The 20,100-nt window shown below is 50.9% G+C and overlaps 1 protein-coding gene across 1 annotated transcript; it reads left to right on the plus strand.

Annotated features, from left to right (window-relative positions):
- The first annotated feature begins 2,054 nt into the window (after positions 1–2,054).
- Tedc1 (tubulin epsilon and delta complex 1) lies at positions 2,055–10,413 on the plus strand. The gene is made up of 8 exons (XM_031356708.1): positions 2,055–2,224; positions 2,331–2,409; positions 2,780–2,982; positions 3,201–3,350; positions 3,691–3,789; positions 6,722–6,808; positions 7,163–7,345; positions 8,451–10,413. Exons 1-8 carry the CDS (start codon positions 2,090–2,092, stop codon positions 8,778–8,780), a joined length of 1,266 nt encoding a protein of 421 aa, XP_031212568.1. The 5' UTR covers positions 2,055–2,089; the 3' UTR covers positions 8,781–10,413.
- Positions 10,414–20,100: the final 9,687 nt, after the last annotated feature.

Raw genomic sequence — 20,100 nt, forward strand, 5'->3', positions numbered from 1 at the left:
CTTGTAGAGCCAGGCAGCTCTCAGCTTTGCCTTCCCTGTGCCACTGGTCATTCAAGACCGTTTGGATGTAACAAGGCCACAAAGGTCTCAGCAGTGCCCTGGCCTAGCCTGCGTTCATCTTTGGCACCTACACTGCAGGAACAAGCCTGATGGGCTATTGGTGAGCCCCGTAAGTGGTCTGTTGTGTAGAGTGTATGTTATTGGGTGATTCTGGAATCTCAGTAGGTGGCAGCCACAGCACTTGAGGTGGCCACAGTATGGAGTAGAAGAAGCCGAGGTCGGTATTAGCTTCTTAATGGGAGGGGTGTGGTTATCTTTCGTGTCCAACCGGACCTGCAGAGGACCTGAAAGAGCTGTATGGGTGAAGGGTAGAAGCTCACTTTCCTCTCCCTCTTCCACCCTTGAGGCCCCTGTCTTCCTCATAATCCCAGCCCCTCGAACCCAGATCCACGTCTCTCAACTGGAGTAGACTTGGGGCTCCAGCAACCTGAGGCCTGTAGGAATGAGTAAGTCAGGTGGGGGAAGTGCATAGTATTGCATAGAAGCCTCGAGGGGCAAAGAGTACCTTAAGGAACTCGGGAGTTCCTTGGCACAGTAAAAAAGCACACGGTCTTTGTGCTTTTCAAGGCGCTTCGAAGTGTTTAAGCTGTGCAGAAGTTCGGCCCTGCAGTAAGGGCGGTAAGAGCAGTAAGTAGTCTGTAGAATCTAGCTGGGCGTGGCCATTTGGGACCCGCAGCCCTAGCTGCTTGGCAAGGAGCCAGGGAGGAGGAGACCCTGAGGCAGGATAGCTGAGGGTATCCAGACGATCAGAGGAAGATCTGCGGCAAAACACCGGGAGGGTCAAGGTAAAGGTGAGCCCAGCACTTCCGGAGGGCGTGGCCATCCTGTAGACGCAGTTAAGCCGGCAGGTGCCAAAGGACAGCTCTGCCCCTCCCTCTCAGCTCACTTTCCTCTTCCGCACCGCACCCTCTCCCTCTCTACCTCTCTACCTGCCTGTTTCTCCACCTGCCTCTTTCCTGGCTTTATTGAGATGTAGAGTACACAGTACTGTCTGTCCGCAGTTCCAACTATTTCTGGTGGTGACATCGAGTGCACAAAGCTTAGTTTGTGTCCGCTCGAGCGTACAGGTCTCGCCCCAGCAATTCTCCCTGCCATTCGTCGCCTGCAGGCTCCTCTCCGGATCACCGTAGGCAGCGTCTGGCCTTTGTCCGGCCCTCCTCCACACGCACTGGCGCACTTAATGTGGTCTTTCGCATCCGGCTTCCATAGAGGCTGCTCTGGCTTCACCTAGGTTGTAGCCACGTAGTAGGCTCATGCCAGTTGCGGAGGATAATTATCGGCTGCATGTGGTGCAGCGTCTTTCCCTACGCATCAGGTTGGAATCCGGGTTCATTCTGCCATTGTCATGTAGCTGCTGTGAATCCTTGGCAGGATTCACACAGCTTACCAAGATTGATCCTGTAGGGCTGAGTGCAAAACTAAGTTCTACCTTAAAAGAGAGGGCCACACCCTTTTCTAAAGTGGAGAATTTTCCTTAAAAACTGCTCTTCTAGTGGCTGGAGGAAGAATGAAAATGGGGACAACGAAGTCTGGGGTTGGCGGTACATGAGAGGGAGGGTGGCTTTCTGAGGAGGCTTCTGGCGACGTGGCCCCCGGAACTCCCCACCCACTTTGCAGGGCTCCGCTGCTTCTCGCGGGGGCCTGGCGACCCCTGGCGGCGGGCTCCTTCCTGGGCGGCTTCGCCGAGACACTCCCTTCGTGGCTGGGTGGAGCCATCTCGCTCCTTCCTCCGCGCCTCTCGGGAACACCTCGAGCGCATGCGCGCCCTCCAGCGTCGCGCTTCCTCGGCCCCAGGTTGCTAAGGTTTGATAAGTCGAGGTGCTGATTGGTGAGTTCTACCGGAGTTGGCAAATCCAATCCCCGCCCCCGGCCCCGGAAGTGCCTGCCTACGGGATAGACTGGTAGGCACTCAAACGCCAGAGTCACCGCTCATTGGGCCTGAGCGGAGAAGGCGGGCCCCAGCCGGAACTGTGATTGGTCGGGGTCCCGGGCGGGCGATCCGAGGCTGTCTAGTGCTGGCGTGGGCTGTATGGGGCGGCGGCGGAGCCGGGTGGAAGGGGCTGCCCGGGCCCTGCCTGAGGCTGTCGCCGCGCTGAGTCGGTCCCTGCCAGCTGGGCCCAGCCCCGAAATCTTCCGCCGCGCAAAGTTCGACCGACCAGAGGCGGTGAGGCTACCCGCGTAGGCGGTGGGGGTCGGGGCAGGCGTTGTCTTGGGCCGACGTAGGTTGACTCCTTGATATCCGCTGACTACAAACTCCTTGTTTGCTTCAGGCTCCAGTGCTCTGGCAGCTTCTCTTGCGCGTGCTCTCACCGGTTGCTGCAAACAATACCTGGACCGACCTCGCCCCAGGTAAGCCCCGCCCTCTCAGGAAGCCGCTCCCCAAGGCTCTACCCACTAAGTCCCGCCCCGTTAAATCTCCTCTGTTGTCTGCTCCCTTCCGGCACCTGCTCCCCTCACTGTTGCGCCCACTTCCTTAAGTATAGGTTCCCACTAGCCATTATCATGCTTACCTGGGTAGTAGTGGATTTATCACTCCAATGAAACTCTGAGACTGGCTACACCCTGAACCAAACACTCACGGAAGTCCTGCCCGCTGGGCATCACCTTGCCTCCTCTTAGACTCTCAGGTTCTAAGCTTAGGGGCGCTCTCAGGTCCCCAGAGAGATCCAGGTGAAACTTCCAGGTTAGCACCCCCTGAGCTGATGATTTCCTACTCCAGAGGCCCAAGCCTGTGTGGTGAAGTCAGCACTGGGCTCCCAAGGCTACCCCAGGTCTGTGCTGCTACAATTTCCGGACGGCAGTTCCCAGGGAAGCCGGGAACTGCTGCTGGCCCTGTCCTGGCTCCTGGCCCGAGGACCCTTGCTTGAGCAGCTGCTTGCCCAGACCCGTGTGCAGCTGGGTGACCAGTTGCCCCACTGTGAGGTGAGTATATAATGCGGATGTCTGAGCCCCTGATTTGCCCAGAACCTGTAGGTTTCTCTGGGCTCCCAGGTCACGTGGTATTTGCCCTTGGCCCAGTTCTCATCCAGCTGAGGATGTAGAGGCTTGATTCTGTTAGTAGTACAGCTTCCCTGTTCTGGTCCTTCCTCAAGATATGGGATGTACAGCAGGGCTGACTCTTGTTCCCTCTCTGCTGTGAGGCCCCAACCAGTCCTGGTCCTCCTGCACCCTCTTTGGAAACAACGAGTCCTGTGGATCTCCGACTAGTGGAGTGGCTGATGGGAAAGCTGCGGTTTAGGTGGCGATGCCTGATCTCAAGTCAGCAGGAGCAGTGTACCCTCCTCAGCAAGGTAATGTAGGCACATGGCTCTTCACCCTGTGCCCCAGGCTACCTTTCCCTGTGGTCCATCTCTGTCACCACTATCGGACCACTGGATTGCCGGGCTTATCCCAACGTTGGCTTTTACAAGCAGGGCTGGACCCTGCTTTACCTGTGTCCTGGTAAGCAAGGTATGGAAGCCCTCAGTGAAATTGTCTGGTGCCCCTCCACAGCCTCCACCCCCAGTACTGGGGCATCCTGAGCCCAGTCCTGTCCTTTCTGGTTATAAGTGGCCTCTAAAGGTGCCAAGATTCAGCTAAGAGATCTTGCTGAGGAGCTGCTCCCCAGCCTGAGGATTTTACTCCTTACAGATCCACCTGTACACCCAGGGATGCCACAGCCAACAGAGCCTTGGCCATCTTTCTGTTGCTGAAACAGAGATGCTTAGAGATCCAGCGAGCAGTCAGCAGGTAAGGGTTGGCAGGGTGCTGCAGTGGGCGCTGCCTCATGGTGGGGTTTGGCCTGTTGAGAACACCCGGACTGGTGTTAGGCTTTAATGGCCAATCACTGTCATTTGTTACTGTGGGTGACCAGTGTCACAGTCGGGGTTGGAGGGATATAGTGTCCAGGAGGGGACCACTGGAATGGAGAAACACTGCTTTCAGGTCTGAAATGAACCTCTAGCTCTACCTGACGTATCTGGAGGTAGGGAAAGGCTAAGTGTGAGTGGGTCAGTTATCCTTCAGAGCCTGGGGCTAGACTCATGGGGATCAGTGTGGGGAGGTCTACAGAGGTAGGCCAGTGTACAGGCCTGGATGCTTGTAGGCCTTAATCCTACTTCATGGCCCAGGGGCCATTCACTTCTTTCCAAGCATGGCTTTCCTAGTCAGTGGGCTCCTGAGCTTCCTAAGAGACCTAAATCTTAAGAGAGCAGAGCCCGGGCTGGAGAGATGGCACAGCAGTTAAGAGCGCTGACTGCTCTTCCAGAGGTCCTGGGTTCAATTCCCAGCAACCACATGGTGGCTCACAACCATCTGTAATGGGATTGGATGCCCTTTTCTGGTATGTCTGAAGACAGCTACAGGGTATTCATATTAATAAATCTTTAAAGTGAGAGAGAGAGAGAGAGAGAGAGAGAGAGAGAGAGAGCGCGCACGCGCGAGCATACGCGAGCGCAGAGCCCTGCAGAACAGCAGGCTATGAGACCCAGGGATGCTGAGGTCCTAGGCAGACATGGCCTTCTGTCTGAGGCTGAGGAAAGTGTCAGTGTTGGCCCCATCCCAGCTTCTCTCCAGGCTGTTCGGTCCCTCCCACTTCCCCGCCCCCTCCGATCCCTCCCACTTCCCCGCCCCCTTTGCTGTCCTTCCTTCCCTGTCTTTCTAGAGTCCTACCCATTTGTCACTGGTTTCTTCCTTTTGCTCAGCTTATCTCTGAGGTTTATAGGACAAGTTCAGGCCTGGTCATCACTTCGGGGCTGGCTTTTAAACCACCCTGAGTGTCTGGCTGCCTCTGCTGGCCTTGGCATGTTTTCTTATGCAGCTGAACTGGGGCTTGGATGATGCCTTCTTCCAGGCGCAACTCCCTTCTTTGCCTCTTCCCTCTCCAGCCCAAGACCGACTCTACCCTATCAAAGGCCCGTCCTATGGCTGGGTAGGTGAATGTAGAGGACCATGGGATGAAGGGCAGATGGCTAGATTCCTGGTTTCCACTCTTTCTGTCATCTTCTGGGGCTCTAGCTACAAGGCTAGTTGGCAGATTCTGGATCTGGGCTTCTGTGCTCTCGACAATTTGTATGATCAGAAGCAAGTGTGTTTCCTGGGTCAGGTACCTGGCCATTGGTGCCAGCTGAACCTGTATCCCTAGATAAATCCTGGCCTGGGTCCAGCCTAATAAGGCCAGCACTTGACCGTGAAGTGCTGAGACAGGTTTAAGGTCCCTCTGTACACCCTTGGCTCTGATTCCTCTGGGTTATAGCAGAGGCCTCCCATGCTCTGTCAAGCACTGCCTGGGACTTTTCTGTGGGACCACTCTAGGGGCAGGGTGTGGCGAGGCTGCTGGTTAAGGCACCTCTTGTCTCAGAAGCTGTACTGTGGACAGCAATGGCTAAGCAGACCAAGGCCTCAGATCAGCTTCTTTTCATGTATTTGGAGAGGAGCTGGCTAAAACCTGGCCCACCCACGGATAGGTCCCAGAAGTTTCTGGAACGGTGTGTGCCTGGTGTGTGAGCAGCCAGGCCTGTTGTCACATCAGTAGTCAGTTTCCTGGGTCACTATGGACCCCACAGCCTTCTGTTTGCACCCTCTGTGTCCTTGCTCCTGCTGGGAGGAGGTTCAGGGAGATAGCTGCATCAGGAGACTGCAGAATTGAGGGTGGAGCCATGGCAAGGTGAAGGGGCTGATTTGCTTGTCTATCACACTCATACCCCACAGTCTGGCGGTGTTGGGCCCCTGGGGACTATTCTTGGGGTCTGTATTATCTGCCCTTCTGATGGTGTGTCTAGGTGTAGGTGCCTTGTGTCTGTGGGTAGGATCTTTGCTCTTTGGCACTGGGTGGTAGGCCTGTGGGCCACCCTGTGTGCCCCCCTCACCCTGATCTGTCTGCTTACATCTCTCACCACTCTCCCATCTCTGCCCATGGCTAAGTGGTGGCTCTGATCTCCTGTCTTTGTTGTGCTTGCCCCAGTGGACTGGCCTTGGATCTCTCTCCAGTTTCTCAGGTCATAGGTCAGGTCCAGTTTCTAGAGCCATGGTTGGGGGAGTCTGAGGTGAAGAGGGCTTGGCATGCGCTGTCTTCTGCAAGGGTTCTCTCCTGGGTCCCTTATAACAGGTGTCAAATGTGGGAGCACTTACATTTTCCGTAGGTTATGCCTCTGACTAGGCATGGCACCTCTAGGGCATCCAGATTGCCAACCACTTTGTCTTCTAGAAGGGTCGGGTGTCAGGTGTGGTGGATGATCCATGTTCAGAAGGGAGTCCCTAAGTTGGGGTTCCCAGCCAGAGGACCAAGAATGGGAGATAAAGAGCTAGTAGCTTCTGGCTCTAGCTAAGCAGTGAGTATACCCCAAGAAGAAGAGGTGCTGCTCTGTCTCTGATGCACAGCTGCTAGTGTAAGACGAGCAAGCTTTGTGCTGCTGAGGGTAGGCAAAGGTTGTCTCTGGCCCTGCCCTTCCCGGCTAAGCACGTCTCCACTCTGTCCCATGCCGCTCTCCTATGCCCAGATCCTCATCGCTGGTAAGCTCTTCCCATAGTTACATGGGATGGCCCAGCGGGTTCTCTACTCTCCAGCCTTGTTATTTATGCAGGCTTTGGGACAGCTTTCAGTCTTGTCAAAGGCCCCTGGTCTAGAGCTTGGCTCAGGAGCTGCTCAGGGGGCAGTCTGGGCCAGCTGTGTCTTTTTCTGTAGCTTATGCAAGCATTGGAGAGTGAGAACATTCGCCTGGAGGCAGCTCTGGAGTGGCGGCGCTGTGAGCTGGTCTTCTGGCAGTGGATGGTGAGGAAGTTTTCTCTGCTGCCCCTGCCCTTCCTGGCCCTAACCAGGCTCACTGGTGGTAGTGTTTGGAAGATCTTCCCATTTTGAAGATGCAGAAGACTCTAAGGGTTGCTTTGCTCAAGGCGTCTGCTGGTCCTCAGTGGAGGCCTCCTACTGAATGTCCTTACCTGTAGGTCTCCCAGAGTCTGGTTTTTGTGCCTCTCTGCATACCAGAGAAGTGGTAGCCGGGGTGTTAGGAGCTGCCCTGTCCTCTGTAGGACCTGGGAATATTACCACTACCCCACGAACCTATGTACCTTCTGTCCCACTTGAAACCTGTATTTGTGCCTGACCATCTCACTGGGGTCTCTGCAGGATACAGTTTTGGATGCCTGTTCACCAGAGACTCCTGCTGTGACCTCACAGCCGATGACGGTCCTGCCCGCGATCTCTGAAGGTGGGCTTGGTGAGCTGGAGTCTGTAAAACAAGAGTTGCAGGCCCTGCAGGAGGAGCTACGGGAAGTGACTGAGCCCCGGCGGGCTGCGTGGGAAGCCCGGGTGAGCTAGGCACCTGCTTTGCTAGTCCACTCTTCTAACCCACCCTCCAACCATACCTCTTTCTCTTTCTGTCTGGACTGGCTATTCTGGGGAGAAGGCTGGACTGACCATTTGACAAAGCCCCTAGATGAATTACCCTGCTTATTTGAATTCAGTTTGATGGGTGAGTGGCACCAAATTCCAACAGCAGTGGGTTGCAGTGAAGGGTCCCTGCTGTCTTTCACTGACACCTTTTGATTTTTCCAGGGACTCCCAGAGAGTTAGACAACCCTGCACTGAGGTGCCTGCCCATGTATCCCCATAGAACTCACACTGCACCTGCCCAGTGGCCCTCCCCAGCCGTTCCTGGGAGCATACGCACTCACTGACCTATCATTTCTCCTTTTGGGTAGCATTCTAATGTTAGCTGCAGGCCCTTTAGCTCTTATGTAGTCTCTTCAACGGTCAGGGAAATCCTCTTGTCGTTCTATACTATCCACCCTAGTGAGGCCCTAGACTGCTTAGGCTGTGGTTAAGCCAGAGGTCTCCTCCCCTCTCACAGCAACCACGACCCCAGGAGTGAGGGCAGAGCCCACCCAGCAGAGCACCCAGGACTCAGGATGGTGCTCTGAGTGTTGTGAGTGGTGAGGGGCTGGGGAGACCTTATCCGTATGCCTCACCTAAGGCCTGCTGCCCACAGGGTCATGTACTCCTGGACAGCAGTGGGAAGGGTTGGGGCAGAGGGAGTCCTGGAGTACTGGGTGGCCTCTAGAGTCTTCCTCTGAGTTCTGAAGGGCCTTAGGGAGCATGGTAGGCTAGAAACTGCCAGGCTGCCCTGCAGCCGGATGTCGCTCTTGAGAATGGAGCCCTGGAGGTTGAGGTGAGGGATCCTGAGCCCCTGGATTTGGGTCCCTGTGTTCCAGTTGCTGCTGGCATGGACTTTGTTGCTTTTGAGGGTGAAACATTTTGCGGCTAGCCAGGCCTTTTGTACTGGACCTGGGGGAGGGAGGCTGGCTTTTATGGGTGGGAGCTTTGGGGCTGTAGGGTTACTGGGAGCACCTGGATCCTGTATTCTGGGAACAGAGTTGCCCTTGGCTCAAGAGCACCTGTACCTTCTCTCATGCAGGTTGGAGGCCTAGGTCACGGGCCAGAGTGGAGCAATTCAAGGAAGGCCCTGCAGGAGGTTGTTGAGCAAGAGTTGGCAGCCCTGCAGGGGTCCTGGGAGCAATCCAGTACCCCTGCCCAGCTACAAAGACCCCATCGACTGGTGAGAAGTAAAGCTGGGGCACCAAGACCCCAAGGCCTACCGGCAGCTGAGATGATCAGGACACTGAGTGCCAAGGAGGCCTGTCTGAAGAAGGCGTTGCACCAACTACAGCGTCAGTGTCAGCAGGAGCTAGCCAGGCTGGCTGGTGCTCTGCCTGGCTTGATTTGGATTCTGCCTCCTGGACCCTGAAGGCCCTAGGATGTAGCCATCTGTGTAGAGGTCTGGGTAGGATCTCAGAGGAGCAGACTGCAGCTGGCATGGAGCAGAGGCCCAGGCCTATGTTCTCTCCAGGGCCAGAGCCCTTTTGCCTACAGTTTTGGTGTTACAACAGGCTGGTCTTCCTGAGAGGTTTGGAGGGAACCTATATATATACACGGTAGAGCTGTTCCTGGGACACCTGGCTGCTGCCCTCTTCCGCTGTCCCTTTATCTTTCTCTTTTTGGCACGCTGGGGTGTGCGTAGCGTATGGTTGGCACCGTGCTGTAATCACATATGCCCCGAAGTACAGGAAGTACTGGGCCTCCCTAAGTGGAACAGCTCTGGTCATTTTCCTGAACCTCTTTCTTAGACTCTGGCTCTATGCCTCCTCCAGCAGAGCTTCCTCTGATACTGGGCCACGGATGTGCCTGATGTGTGTGTGGATGGGAGCCTGGGGGCTCTGCCTGGGAGAATGGAGGGGAGGAAGCTGCAGTGCAGACAGAAGGCCTTTGTTCTGAAGGCTGCTGGGCAAGCTCTGCCCTCACAAAGCAGCCTGTGTCCAGGATGTGCATACAGCCTGGTAGGATGGCTCTGTCCTAACACGGTCTTCTTCCAGCCCGCAGGCTCACGCAGGTTTCATGGTCTCTAGCTCCTGACACTGACTAGACACTGGACAGTCGGTAGGACCCACCTGGCAACCTCTAGTCTCTTGCTCATTCAGGCCAGAGGCCACTTTGTGACTCTGGGAGCCTTGAACACTAGGACATTCCATGGGGCTTTCCTGCTTGCCTGGTGGTGTGTGCTAGAGTGACAGCGCATGTCTGGGGTACAGTGGCCTCTGGCCCTGAGTCAGGGCACATGCCGATTTGTTCCAGTGACTGTTCCTAGCCCACTTTGGATGACCAATGTCTAATAGGTCCTTCCTGACTTATGTGGACACAGCTCCTCGAGTCTCTGGATCTTCCTGCCTGCCGCTGGGCCTCTGCTGGACCTCCTGGCCTTCAGCCCCTGTTCTTGCTTGCGAACGCTTGTTCAGCTCTTCTTGTTGCTTGCACCTGTGGGTTCCTGCTGGCCCAGGGCATGTGGGAACCTGACTGTCTGGCTCCTCATGACTGTGATTTGGACTATGGACAAGTCTACAAGTCTCCTTAAAGCTCCCTGTCTCTGAAAACCGCCCCTGCTCTAGGACTTCCAGTGCTCCTATGCGACTCCACCAAGCCCACAGCAGATTCAGTGCTACGGGCTGTCACGTCTCCATTTGCTCTGCAGATTCCCGTCAGAATCAACCTCTCTCTCTCTCTCTCTCTCTCTCTCTCTCTCTCTCTCTCTCTCTCTCTCTCTCTCTCTCTCTCTCTCTCTCTCTCTCTGTGTGTGTGTGTGTTCCTTAGTGTGGGACACAAGGGTCTGAGGCCATGTAAAGGCAAGAGCCTGTACTGTAGGGGCTTGACCGTGGGGCTCATCGTTGGTCAAGTTGTCACCTGGGGGAGAACCTCAGAACTAGCTTTTCCATACACAGGGCTTGGAATAGCCTACATTTGTGGTCTCGGTGCTCTGTGTCCTCAACTCCCATGCTTGGGAGCCACACAGTCAAGTAGGAATAAAATCTAGTGTCAGTTGGCTACAACTTCCTTGGCAGATCCTGAAGTCCTGGGGGCAAGCTCACAAACTGGTGACCCATGCTGCTCCAGGGTCCTGCAGCATAACAGATCAGGTATTAGGGGCCACCTGACACTCTACCTTCCCTGACTTTAAGGAAGACCACATTGTCCCCAACACTCCCAACGTGATGTTAAGGTCGGCAGCATCTTTAATATTTGACACAGGGACTAAAGCTCTGGCTACCTACAGGCACATTTGAGGCCAGCAGGTGGACAGTGGGGCCATGCTTGAACCAGTGAGGACATGGAGTTTGTTCCTCAAGCAGGCACTCCCTCACTTGAGGTAGGGGGAGTACCAGAGGTAGATTCCTGACACAGGAATATGCTGACTGCGAAGAGAAGTTTAGTAATTCCAACTCTTGTCAAAGCTAGAACCTGTTTAAAAGAAGACATTAATAGGATATGTCTCGGCGGCAGAACGCTTGTCTATCTTATGTGAAGTTGGATTTCATCTCCATCTTGGTTGGAGGTGGTGGTAGTGGAAACAGTTTGGGTTGGGCTACATTTGCAAATGGTTTGGTATACAACAGGGCATCAGTCATGAAAGGGTTGCTGTACAAGACAGGAACTGAGACTGGTAAGCAGTCAGAACGTCATCTCCATAGCTGCCGGCTGGATGAGAAGGGAGCTCCTGTTACAGGTTGGAAGGTATGCTGAGGCACCGCTTTGGATGGGTGAAGGACCCAATGCAGTGGATTGGGAGAACCACTTCTAGGCCTATCCCAGAGAATTAGTGGTATGTACACAGAAGGCCTGGCAGGGACTGCCCAGGAGCAGTGTGTATGTAATACAGAAACCAGAAATGCCCACGATGTTAAGAGAAGCCAAAGGCGGGTGGTGATGGTGCATGCCTTTAATCCCAGCACTTGGGAGGCAGAGGCAGGCGGATTTCTGAGTTTGAGGCCAGCCTGGTCTACTGAGTTCCAGGACAGCCAGAGCTACACAGAGAAACCCTGTCTTGAAAAAAAAAAAAAAAAGACGTCAAAGGATGCTGAAATCCTCAGTGTAAAAATTCAGTAATCTTGAAGCTGGTTGTGATGCTGCATATCTCTAGTTCCAGCACTTAGGAGGCAGAGGCAGGCAGGTCTACAAAGTGAGTTGTAGGACAGCCAAGGCTGTTGCACAGAAAAACCCTGTCTTAAAAAACAAAAAGCAAAAATGAAACAGCTTTTAAAAAGCAGTATGACATTTAACAAGGCCATAATAATAAATCACAAGTAGTTTTATCTATTTATAATAAAAATAATAAAGCAGTGCTAAGGATGCACCTGGTACCGAAAGACAAAACTCCCATGTAGATTGGCCAGAAAAAGATGTGCACAATAATCTCATTCACGGAATATGCCAGAACAAGGGGAAGTGTGGGTGCTAGAAAGGTCTCTGCTGAGGGCTTATTGAACATTGACTTTATAGAGTTATAGCATGTATATTACATCTGAATTTTGGGTATATCAACCTTTAGGAAGGTCACAGCTCCAGACACTGTATCATCCCAAGAAGATACTATGTGTAGCTTTGTCCTTAATGCAACATGGGTGGGTCAGTCAACCCAGGGTAACAGGTCGGCCTGTGGCCCTCCTGCATACTTGTGTAGACACAGAGCATTCTGTGTGACATCTGTCTTTGGCTGAGGAATATTCTGGGCATCATTTAGGAGAGAAGCTCAGGGCACATAGCTGGCTCCTGTTTAATCCTGGTGACCTTGGCAATTGCTGTTGAGCAGTTAGCTAGCTGGTGTCATTTTACTTAGGGGAATCAGAGTAGGCGAGTAGTTATAGCTTTAGTAACTCTTGGCTGGTGAGAGCTGAAGCCCAAGGTCTCCAGGCCTGGGAACTAGAGGGGTGTGGGTCTGGGCCTCAGGTGCCAGAGAACGAAGGTTCCAGGTGCTCAGGTTGAAGAGCCCTGTCCTGGTGCTTTACAGCCTGCGGCCCAGCGCTTCGCAGTTGATGAAACCCTCAACTACCATCCTCACAGGCGGTAGCTCGTGGCAATGCCAGGTAGTGCAAGGCAGCATTACAGCTCCTAACCCTTGGATGTTGAGGCCGTTGGCCTTCAAGGCTTGGTAGTTCCAAGACCTAGCGATGGCCTGCAGTCTCTTGCCCATCACCTTCCACCTCCTCTCACTGTTGCTGTTACCAGATGAGCCTACTCCACTGAGGATCTCAAGTGGACAAGGAAAGACTTCTGAGGAAGCCCTTTGCTGGGCAGAGTGTGGCACCTGGGGTATCTCCGATGCCTCCCTGTTGACTGGAGGAAGCTGAGCAGCCTGGTGGTTGTATAGCCAGGAGGGAGTATGTGGGTGTATGGCGTGTTAATGGAGGATTCTGTTTACACAAATCAGCCCAGCTCCCATTTCCCCAGCACTGGCTTCTTGCTGAGTTAGTGTTTGAGGGCCCTACCTGGGATGCTGCCTTTCAAGACTGCTGGAGTCATCCTGTAGAGTAGCTGGCACTTGGGCAAGGCCTCCTGCGTTGTGTCTGGTTATGGTGGCATATTCTCAGTGAAGTGTTCAAAATAGCTAGCTGCTATGAGAGCAGTGGCACCAGCTCTGAGAGAAAGGACTACCTGGCAGACAAGTCCCTGCTTGAGGCTGCCAGCCCTTCAGGAAAGGCCTTCCTGCCACTCAAAGGCCTGTGGCCCACGCCTGCTATTTTGCTTATCTGCACAAAACAAAATGAACACTCCTCAGCTTTTAGCCATGCCCAGCAGTGCCCTCAGAACTTGCTCCCCTCAGTCTGTCTTACTGTTGCCTTTCCCTTGGGTCCAAGCCTCTGTCCACCTTTGTCTCCAAGTATGGTCATGAGGTCTCATGCCTTGTCCCCCATTCCCCAACAGGTGCCTCTGAAGCCTTGTCCTGCAGGAGCCCTGGGCTTGGAACTGTCCTTGAGGGTAGTAGTGTCTGGGTGACTATCGTCTCTTCTTGTGCTGGCCCTCTCTCATTCTTTGCCATATTTGTCTTGTCCCTTACCCTTTTGGGAAAAACAAAAACCAAAACAAAACCCATGAGGTATTCTTTGATGAGATAGGGATGGAATGGGACCAAAGTTGAGAGCCCACAGCTTAAATCAGAGAGAAGGTACACTAAGCAAACTCATGCAGGGGGGCTAGTGGGCTGGTGGGGTGGAGTGGTGGAGCACAATAGCATTTGGTTGGACTAAGTTGAATGCTTAAAGAGAAGATAGTGGGAAGCAGGGCAGAGTACAGCAGGGCCTAGGTCTGGTCTTCATTTTAGTTGGCCTATTCTGACTTGAGAGAGGCTCTGGGGGTCAGCAGAGGGAGGTGAGGCTTGCCTGGGGAGCTACAGGGCTCCAGTTGCTGTAGGCACTGGATCTGGTGTCCTGGTCATGAATTGTCCTGGTCTTAGAGCTTAGTCATCCATGGAGCCCAGCTTTCACCATGTACCTTCGCTATGACATCTGAGTGGTGTGCAGTTAAGCTTCACAAACGGAAGCTGGGGCTAGAGAATAGGTGAGAACTCTATCGAGAATGCTGGTGTGTGTGGGGGACCACATTGGTAGCAATGAAGCCAAGATGCAAATCTGAGGCCTGGGCCTCCTGCAAGCAGCAGTTAGGAAAATGAGGTCAGAGCCACAGGCAGGGGTGCTACCTGAGTTTGTACAAGCAGGAAGTGACTGTTAGACCAGGACAGCATGGGGTGGTGGTACCCTCCTACTGTGACAGACCAGGGTATCCCCTGAGGTTGTACAAGCAGGAAGTGACTGTTAGACCAGGTACCCTCATACTTATCCTAAGAGAAAGGATATGCAAGTGGCTAACACCACAGTGCCTGGCAGTCAAGGGAGATCTTATTGATTGCAGAGGGTGAGGGACAGTCTTTCTTCCTGTTTGGTCCATCTGTAACCCAACTTCCTCTTTGTGGCCCAGAGCTTTCCCTGAACCACTCTGCTTCTGTATCTCCATTATACCCTAGGGACTATGTGGATGTAGTAATTGAGACACCGCATGTGGTAGGGACAACTGTCAGGCCTCAAGCCCTGGGATGTAAGCTGGGGAGCCAGGGACTGGACGAGACACTGTTGCTCCTGCCCCAACACACCTGAGGGACACAAGTGACTCTTAGCTGGCTCTCCTGGCTCTGCTGTTCGTTGCAGGCCGGTGGTCTTCTGAGCCTTCTCTGTTCATGATATTGTCTGGGTCTCAGTAATTTCCTTACATCCTTTGGAGAGATGTCTCAGTGGGTAAAGCGCTTGATCCGCAGGTATAGACACCCGAGTTTGGATCCTTAGCACCCATGTAAGAACTTGGGTTTGGAGTCATGAGCCTAGAACGCAGGTACAGCAAGAAAAGATGAGGGTCCAAAGCACTTGCTGGCCAGACAGTCTAATTTGTTGGTAAGCTCCAGGTTCTGTGAGAGACTCTGTCTCAAAAAATAAGGCTGGAGAGATGGCTCATCGGGTAAGAGCACTGACTACTCTTCCAGGGGTTCTGAGTTCAATTATTGGCAACCACATGGTGGCTCACAACCATCTGTAATGGGATCTGATGCCCTCTTCTGGTGTGTCTGAAAAGAGCAACACAGTGTCTTTATATACTTATAAATAAAATAAATATTATACTCATATACTATATATTATATAATATATAATCATAACAACTTTATGTATAAAATTTATATAAATATGTAAACATGGTATATATATACACATACATATATATATACATACATATATATATATATTGCACACCTGCAATATATATATATATATATATATATATATATATATATATACAGAGAAACCCTATCTCAAAAAACCAAAAATAAATAAAAATCAAACAGCAACAAAAAAAGAAACACACAGAAAAACAAGATGGAAAACCATACTGGAATAAACATGGTATTGATCTCCGTCCTATACTTGTGTGCGTGTGCTCAAAAACACACCCAGACCAACAAAAGGAAGACCTAACAGTTAGTCCTGTTGATCTGTTTGAGTCAAACAGCACAGGAGTTTTTGTCCTGTTCTAGGAAGTTAACTGTGGAGCTGAGAATAACCAAGCTGGTAGATTTCTTGCCTAGCATGTGTGAAATCCTGGGTTCTGTTCCCAGCACCCGATAAGCTGGATGTGGTGGCAGGCGCCTGTAATCCCAGCACTCAGAAGGTGGAGGAAAGAGAATCAGAAGTTAAAGGTCATCCTTGGGCTACATAGCAGGTTGAAGTCAGTGGGGATGCACAAGACCTTGTCTCAATATAAAAAAAATGTAGTTGTGAAAGACATATAAATGGGTGTGTGTGTGTATGTGTGTTGTGTGTGTGATTGTGTGTGAGCATGAATGTGTGTGTGTGTATAGAGGATTGTGGGTCTACAGGTTCAAGCTTTTATGGGGTCAGGTGATATCAGCTGGGCATCCTGATTTGCTTTGGCTTTTGCCTGGAATTTGCTTTCTTATCACAGCAGTGGCTGTCAACCCAGTTTGTTAAAGAAATAGTCAAAGGGGAGTGTGCCCAGTGCTGTAACCCTTAGCTCTCTCAAGTTGTTCAGGAAGTATCTAATGGGATGTATATCATTGTTAGCTTCCCTCAGTACTAAAATAACCAAGTGTAATGACACATACTTTTAATCCCAGAACAGGTGGAGGCATGTGAATCTCTTTGAGTTCAAACCAGATTGGTCTCAAAAAACATGTCCCCTCCCCCAGTGCCTTGCAGCGTCCCTGAGAATTCAGGGTGGCATCCTAGGATACCTTAGTACACATTCCAGGAATCGTAGCTCCAGCTAATAAGCCTTTGTGTTTCCAACTCTGCCTGCGCTAATATGTCTTAAAAGACTCACAGCGGGGGTATTGTTCTAACCCAGGCACATCATGTCCAGTGCTGTCTGTGTACCCATCTCTGTCCATTTCCGACAGTTCAACAACACATTGTTTTTGGTTCCCTGAAGCCACAGAAAAACCTACCATCGAGCAGTGACTTGGCTGTCAAGCCACAGGCGTGTCCTGATGCCCTTTAATAGGCTTCAGCTTCTGTAGACCATTGTCTGGTCTGTAGATGCCCTGTGTCATTCTATCCCATGTGAATTCTTGATCCATTTGCCTCCATCTCCCAGGTTCTGGGGTTATAGGTATGGGATGCTACACTGGGCTTCTTGTTTGTTGGTTCTGGACAGGGCAGTGTGGACTGGTCATGAGCTGATAAACTTCCTGAGCCAGCCTCTGGGCTGCCGGGATTCCAGGCCTGTGCCTCGTGGTGGCTTGATGCTAAATTCCTGATTCTCACTTTTGCTCTTCCTGCCAATCCTTTTGTGAATTACTTACTCTGCCTTAGATAATCTGTCACGTGTGGAGGGCATGTTCTCTGTTCTGTTTCAGGACTGATCTCTTTCCTGACAGCATTCCCTCAGAGATTGTAGAGTGAGTATCAAACTTTAGAAAAAGGTTGGCTGGGCATGGGGGCACATGCCTTTGATTTCAGCACTTGGGAGGTGGAGGGAGAGGCAGGCAAATCTCTGTGAGTTCAAGGCCAGCCTGGTCTACATAGTGAGTTCCAAGACAGCCAAGGCTATGTAGAGAGACCTTGTCTCAGCAGCAGCAGCAACATCAAAAAACAACTCATCTACCCCCCTAAAAAAAAAAAAACCTAAATAACTAAGCAAACACCCCTCCCACAAAAAAGTTTGTATTGGCAGTTTTAAGAGAACCCATGTTTTGATAATTTTGATTCTTCCAACTTCTGAGCACTCTATTGCTGACTCATGGATCCTTGGGTAAAATTTATCTTGTTTGATTTTCTTTATCAGTCTTTGAGTAAGTTTTATTAACTCCCTCTCTGTTTTCCTCTCTGAAGATTAATACTCCATTTGCTAGAGGCTGCAGAAGCATAACTGACTTCTGCTTGCTAAACTCACTTATTCTAGGAACTTATCCCTAATTCTCTTAGAGTTTCACGAGCACGATTATATCACCTGAAAAAACTAATGAGTTCCATTTCTAAAATTAAATATTTTAAAAAGTGTTTTGGGGTTCTGCTCAAATACATATGCCTGTGTACCACATGTATTCCCTATTTGTGGAGGCCAGGACGTCAGATCCCCTGGAGCTGGAGTTACATGGTTGTTAGTCACCATGTAGGAACTAGGAACTGAATCCGGATCCTTGGGAAAAGCAGCAGTGCCCTTACCCACCGAGCCACCGTTCCAGTCCTGATTGCTGCTGCATCAGATGAACTTTTATATGTATACATTTTTTCCCTGAAAGTATGCATATGCACAATATGCATACCTGGTGCCCATAGAGGACATCGGATTCCCCTAGAACTGGAATTATGGGTTATTATAAACTACAATCAGTATAGGTACTGGAAATCAAACCCAGGTCGTCTGCAAGAACAGCAAATGCACTTAGCCATTGAGCCATCTCTCCAGCCACACCCCCTATATATTTCTAAAATGTCTGTTTCTTACTTATAGCATGCCCTTTCCTGGTTTCTAGCATCCTCGGTATAACAATGAATGAGCAGATCAGTAGCCGTGGGCATCTGTCTACTTCTGGTTCAAAGAAAATATTTCCGGGGCTGGAGAGATGGCTCAGCAGTTCAGAGTACTGGTTGCTCTTTCAGAGGTGCTGAGTTCAATTCCCAGCAACTACATGGTGGCTCACAACCATCTGTAATGGGATCCGATGCCCCCTTCTGGTGTGTGTTTGAAGACAATTGCAGTGTACTTATATAAATAAAAAATAAATAAATCTTAAAAAAAGAGAATATTTCCAGTCATAAGTTGCTGGGCTTGCTGTTTGTGTATGGTTTGGTAGATACATTCTGTTGGTTAAAGACCATTCTCTGCCATTCTCCGGGGAGCTCCTCTCTTGTAAGTCATGTGCAGCGATAAGATCCTATTAATGTCTCTTCTGCATCTACTGACATGATCCTATTTTCCCTTGAGCTTCTTAATGTAAAGAATTACATTTATGGGTTTTCAGAAACTGCTAACATAAACATAATTTCAAATAAAAAAAATTTGCAGTACTTCAAATGACTCCCACAAACACTCATCCGCTATTGATATTTTCCTTTAGCATTCTCTCTGCCCACACTGTATGCGTCTATACACATACCCAACATGAATAGAGTGTGTGTGAAGTAAACCTGCTTATACCTATCTTGTGTGGATACCTCTGCACCATTAGAGAATGGTTTGCAGAGTCATGTTTGATACTTATAACTTGGCCCGGTTACTGGGCAGACAGAAGTGGTGCCAAGGACTTTGAGATAATCAGTAATAGCCAGAGTCTGTGCAGCTCCTCACACTTTAACAAAGAATAAAGCTCAGGGCTGGGGAGATGGCTCAGCGGTTAAGAGCATTCACTGTGCTTGCAAAGGACCCAGGTTCAGTTCCAAGCATCCACATTAGGCATCCCATAACCATCCAATAACTCCAATTCCAGAGAGTCTGACACCTTCTGACTTCCATAGGCACCTATACATGGTGCATATAAACTCATGCAGCCTCACACACTCATGTAGATAAAGAAAACTAATTTAAAACATTATGCTATAGGCATGAAGCTCAGTACCCTGACTGTCTAAGAGGATAGTCTTGAAGTCAAAGCACTTGCCAACCTGTAAACACAGCATGACCTTCAGTGTTAGGGAAATACCACAGCTCCCATGTTCCTGTGTAGACTGCATCCAAATCCCCTGCTTAGTCCCAGTTATGCACATGTGTTTGTGTGGTGTTTGCCACCCTCTGTGGTGTCCTTCATTCTGTCTCAGAGCTGTTCTGGCCTTCACACCACTGAGGCACATTCCTGCTACTTCCCCAGGAAGGACAGGTACTTTGAGTGGAAGCGGACCACGAGTGACTCCCATTTTTTCCCCAGTGCTACCTACCCTGCTGTGACACAGTGTTCAGTGGCCGCAGGCGCACGCTGACAGGGGTGCCTCTGAGCCTCTGCTGGCACTTTACCCTCTGACATTCCATTGTGTCTGTTTCTGGGTGCAGGAGGTGAGAGGGCACATCTTCCTGGTCATCATTCTCACAAGTGTGGGCACTTGAGCTTTCTTTTAGCCCCCTGTTTACAGGGGACCATCTTGTTTGTTTCCTTGATGTCAACTTGTCTGTTTACTTACTTTTAAATGTGAGTTTTAGAAAGAGAATCTGTTTGCCTCTTTCAGTCTGTTTGTAATTGACTGGCTGATGTAAGTCCCAGCTATCTATAACCTCCAAAATTGTCAATTGGTCCGTGACACCGTGTTATTGAAATGACTAACTGAGGTCATCAGCTTAGGGTGAGGAAGGCTTATTTTGCCTCACAAGGCTTTAGGTTTAGGTCCATACCTCATCACTTTAGCTGTGGGAAGACACACATCAGGGCATATCTGTTCATCTCTTGGCAGGGATGTGAAAAAGAGCAAGAAGGGCTGGAGTCCCTCTGTTCCCTTCAGAGGTACATCCCTAGTGACAAGAAGACTAACTACTTTTTCCAATCACACCACTCTAGGAAACAAGTCCTTAATTTGGGCCCATGCTGGCAGCATTCTAGGTCCAAGCTATAACATTGACTCGAAGCCACTTTGAGAGGTGTGCTGAAGCGACTGTACTACTCCATTCCATTGCTGTGATAAAACACTGAAGAAAAGTTTGATTTCAGCTTGTACTTTCAGGCTATAGTTCATCAATAAGAGAAGTCAGAGAGA

Source organism: Mastomys coucha, unplaced genomic scaffold (assembly GCF_008632895.1).
Source record: "Mastomys coucha isolate ucsf_1 unplaced genomic scaffold, UCSF_Mcou_1 pScaffold6, whole genome shotgun sequence".
Taxonomy (NCBI): Eukaryota; Metazoa; Chordata; class Mammalia; order Rodentia; family Muridae; genus Mastomys; species Mastomys coucha.

Excerpts from the sequence above, each read along its gene's own strand:
- Tedc1 (XM_031356708.1), top strand. The coding sequence starts at position 2,090 with ATGGGGCGGCGGCGGAGCCGGGTGGAAGGGGCTGCCCGGGCCCTGCCT. Across the intron at positions 2,410-2,779 it reads CTGGACCGACCTCGCCCCAG|AGGCCCAAGCCTGTGTGGTG; the intron begins GTAAGCCCCGCC and ends TTCCTACTCCAG. Across the intron at positions 2,983-3,200 it reads ACCAGTTGCCCCACTGTGAG|GCCCCAACCAGTCCTGGTCC; the intron begins GTGAGTATATAA and ends CTCTGCTGTGAG.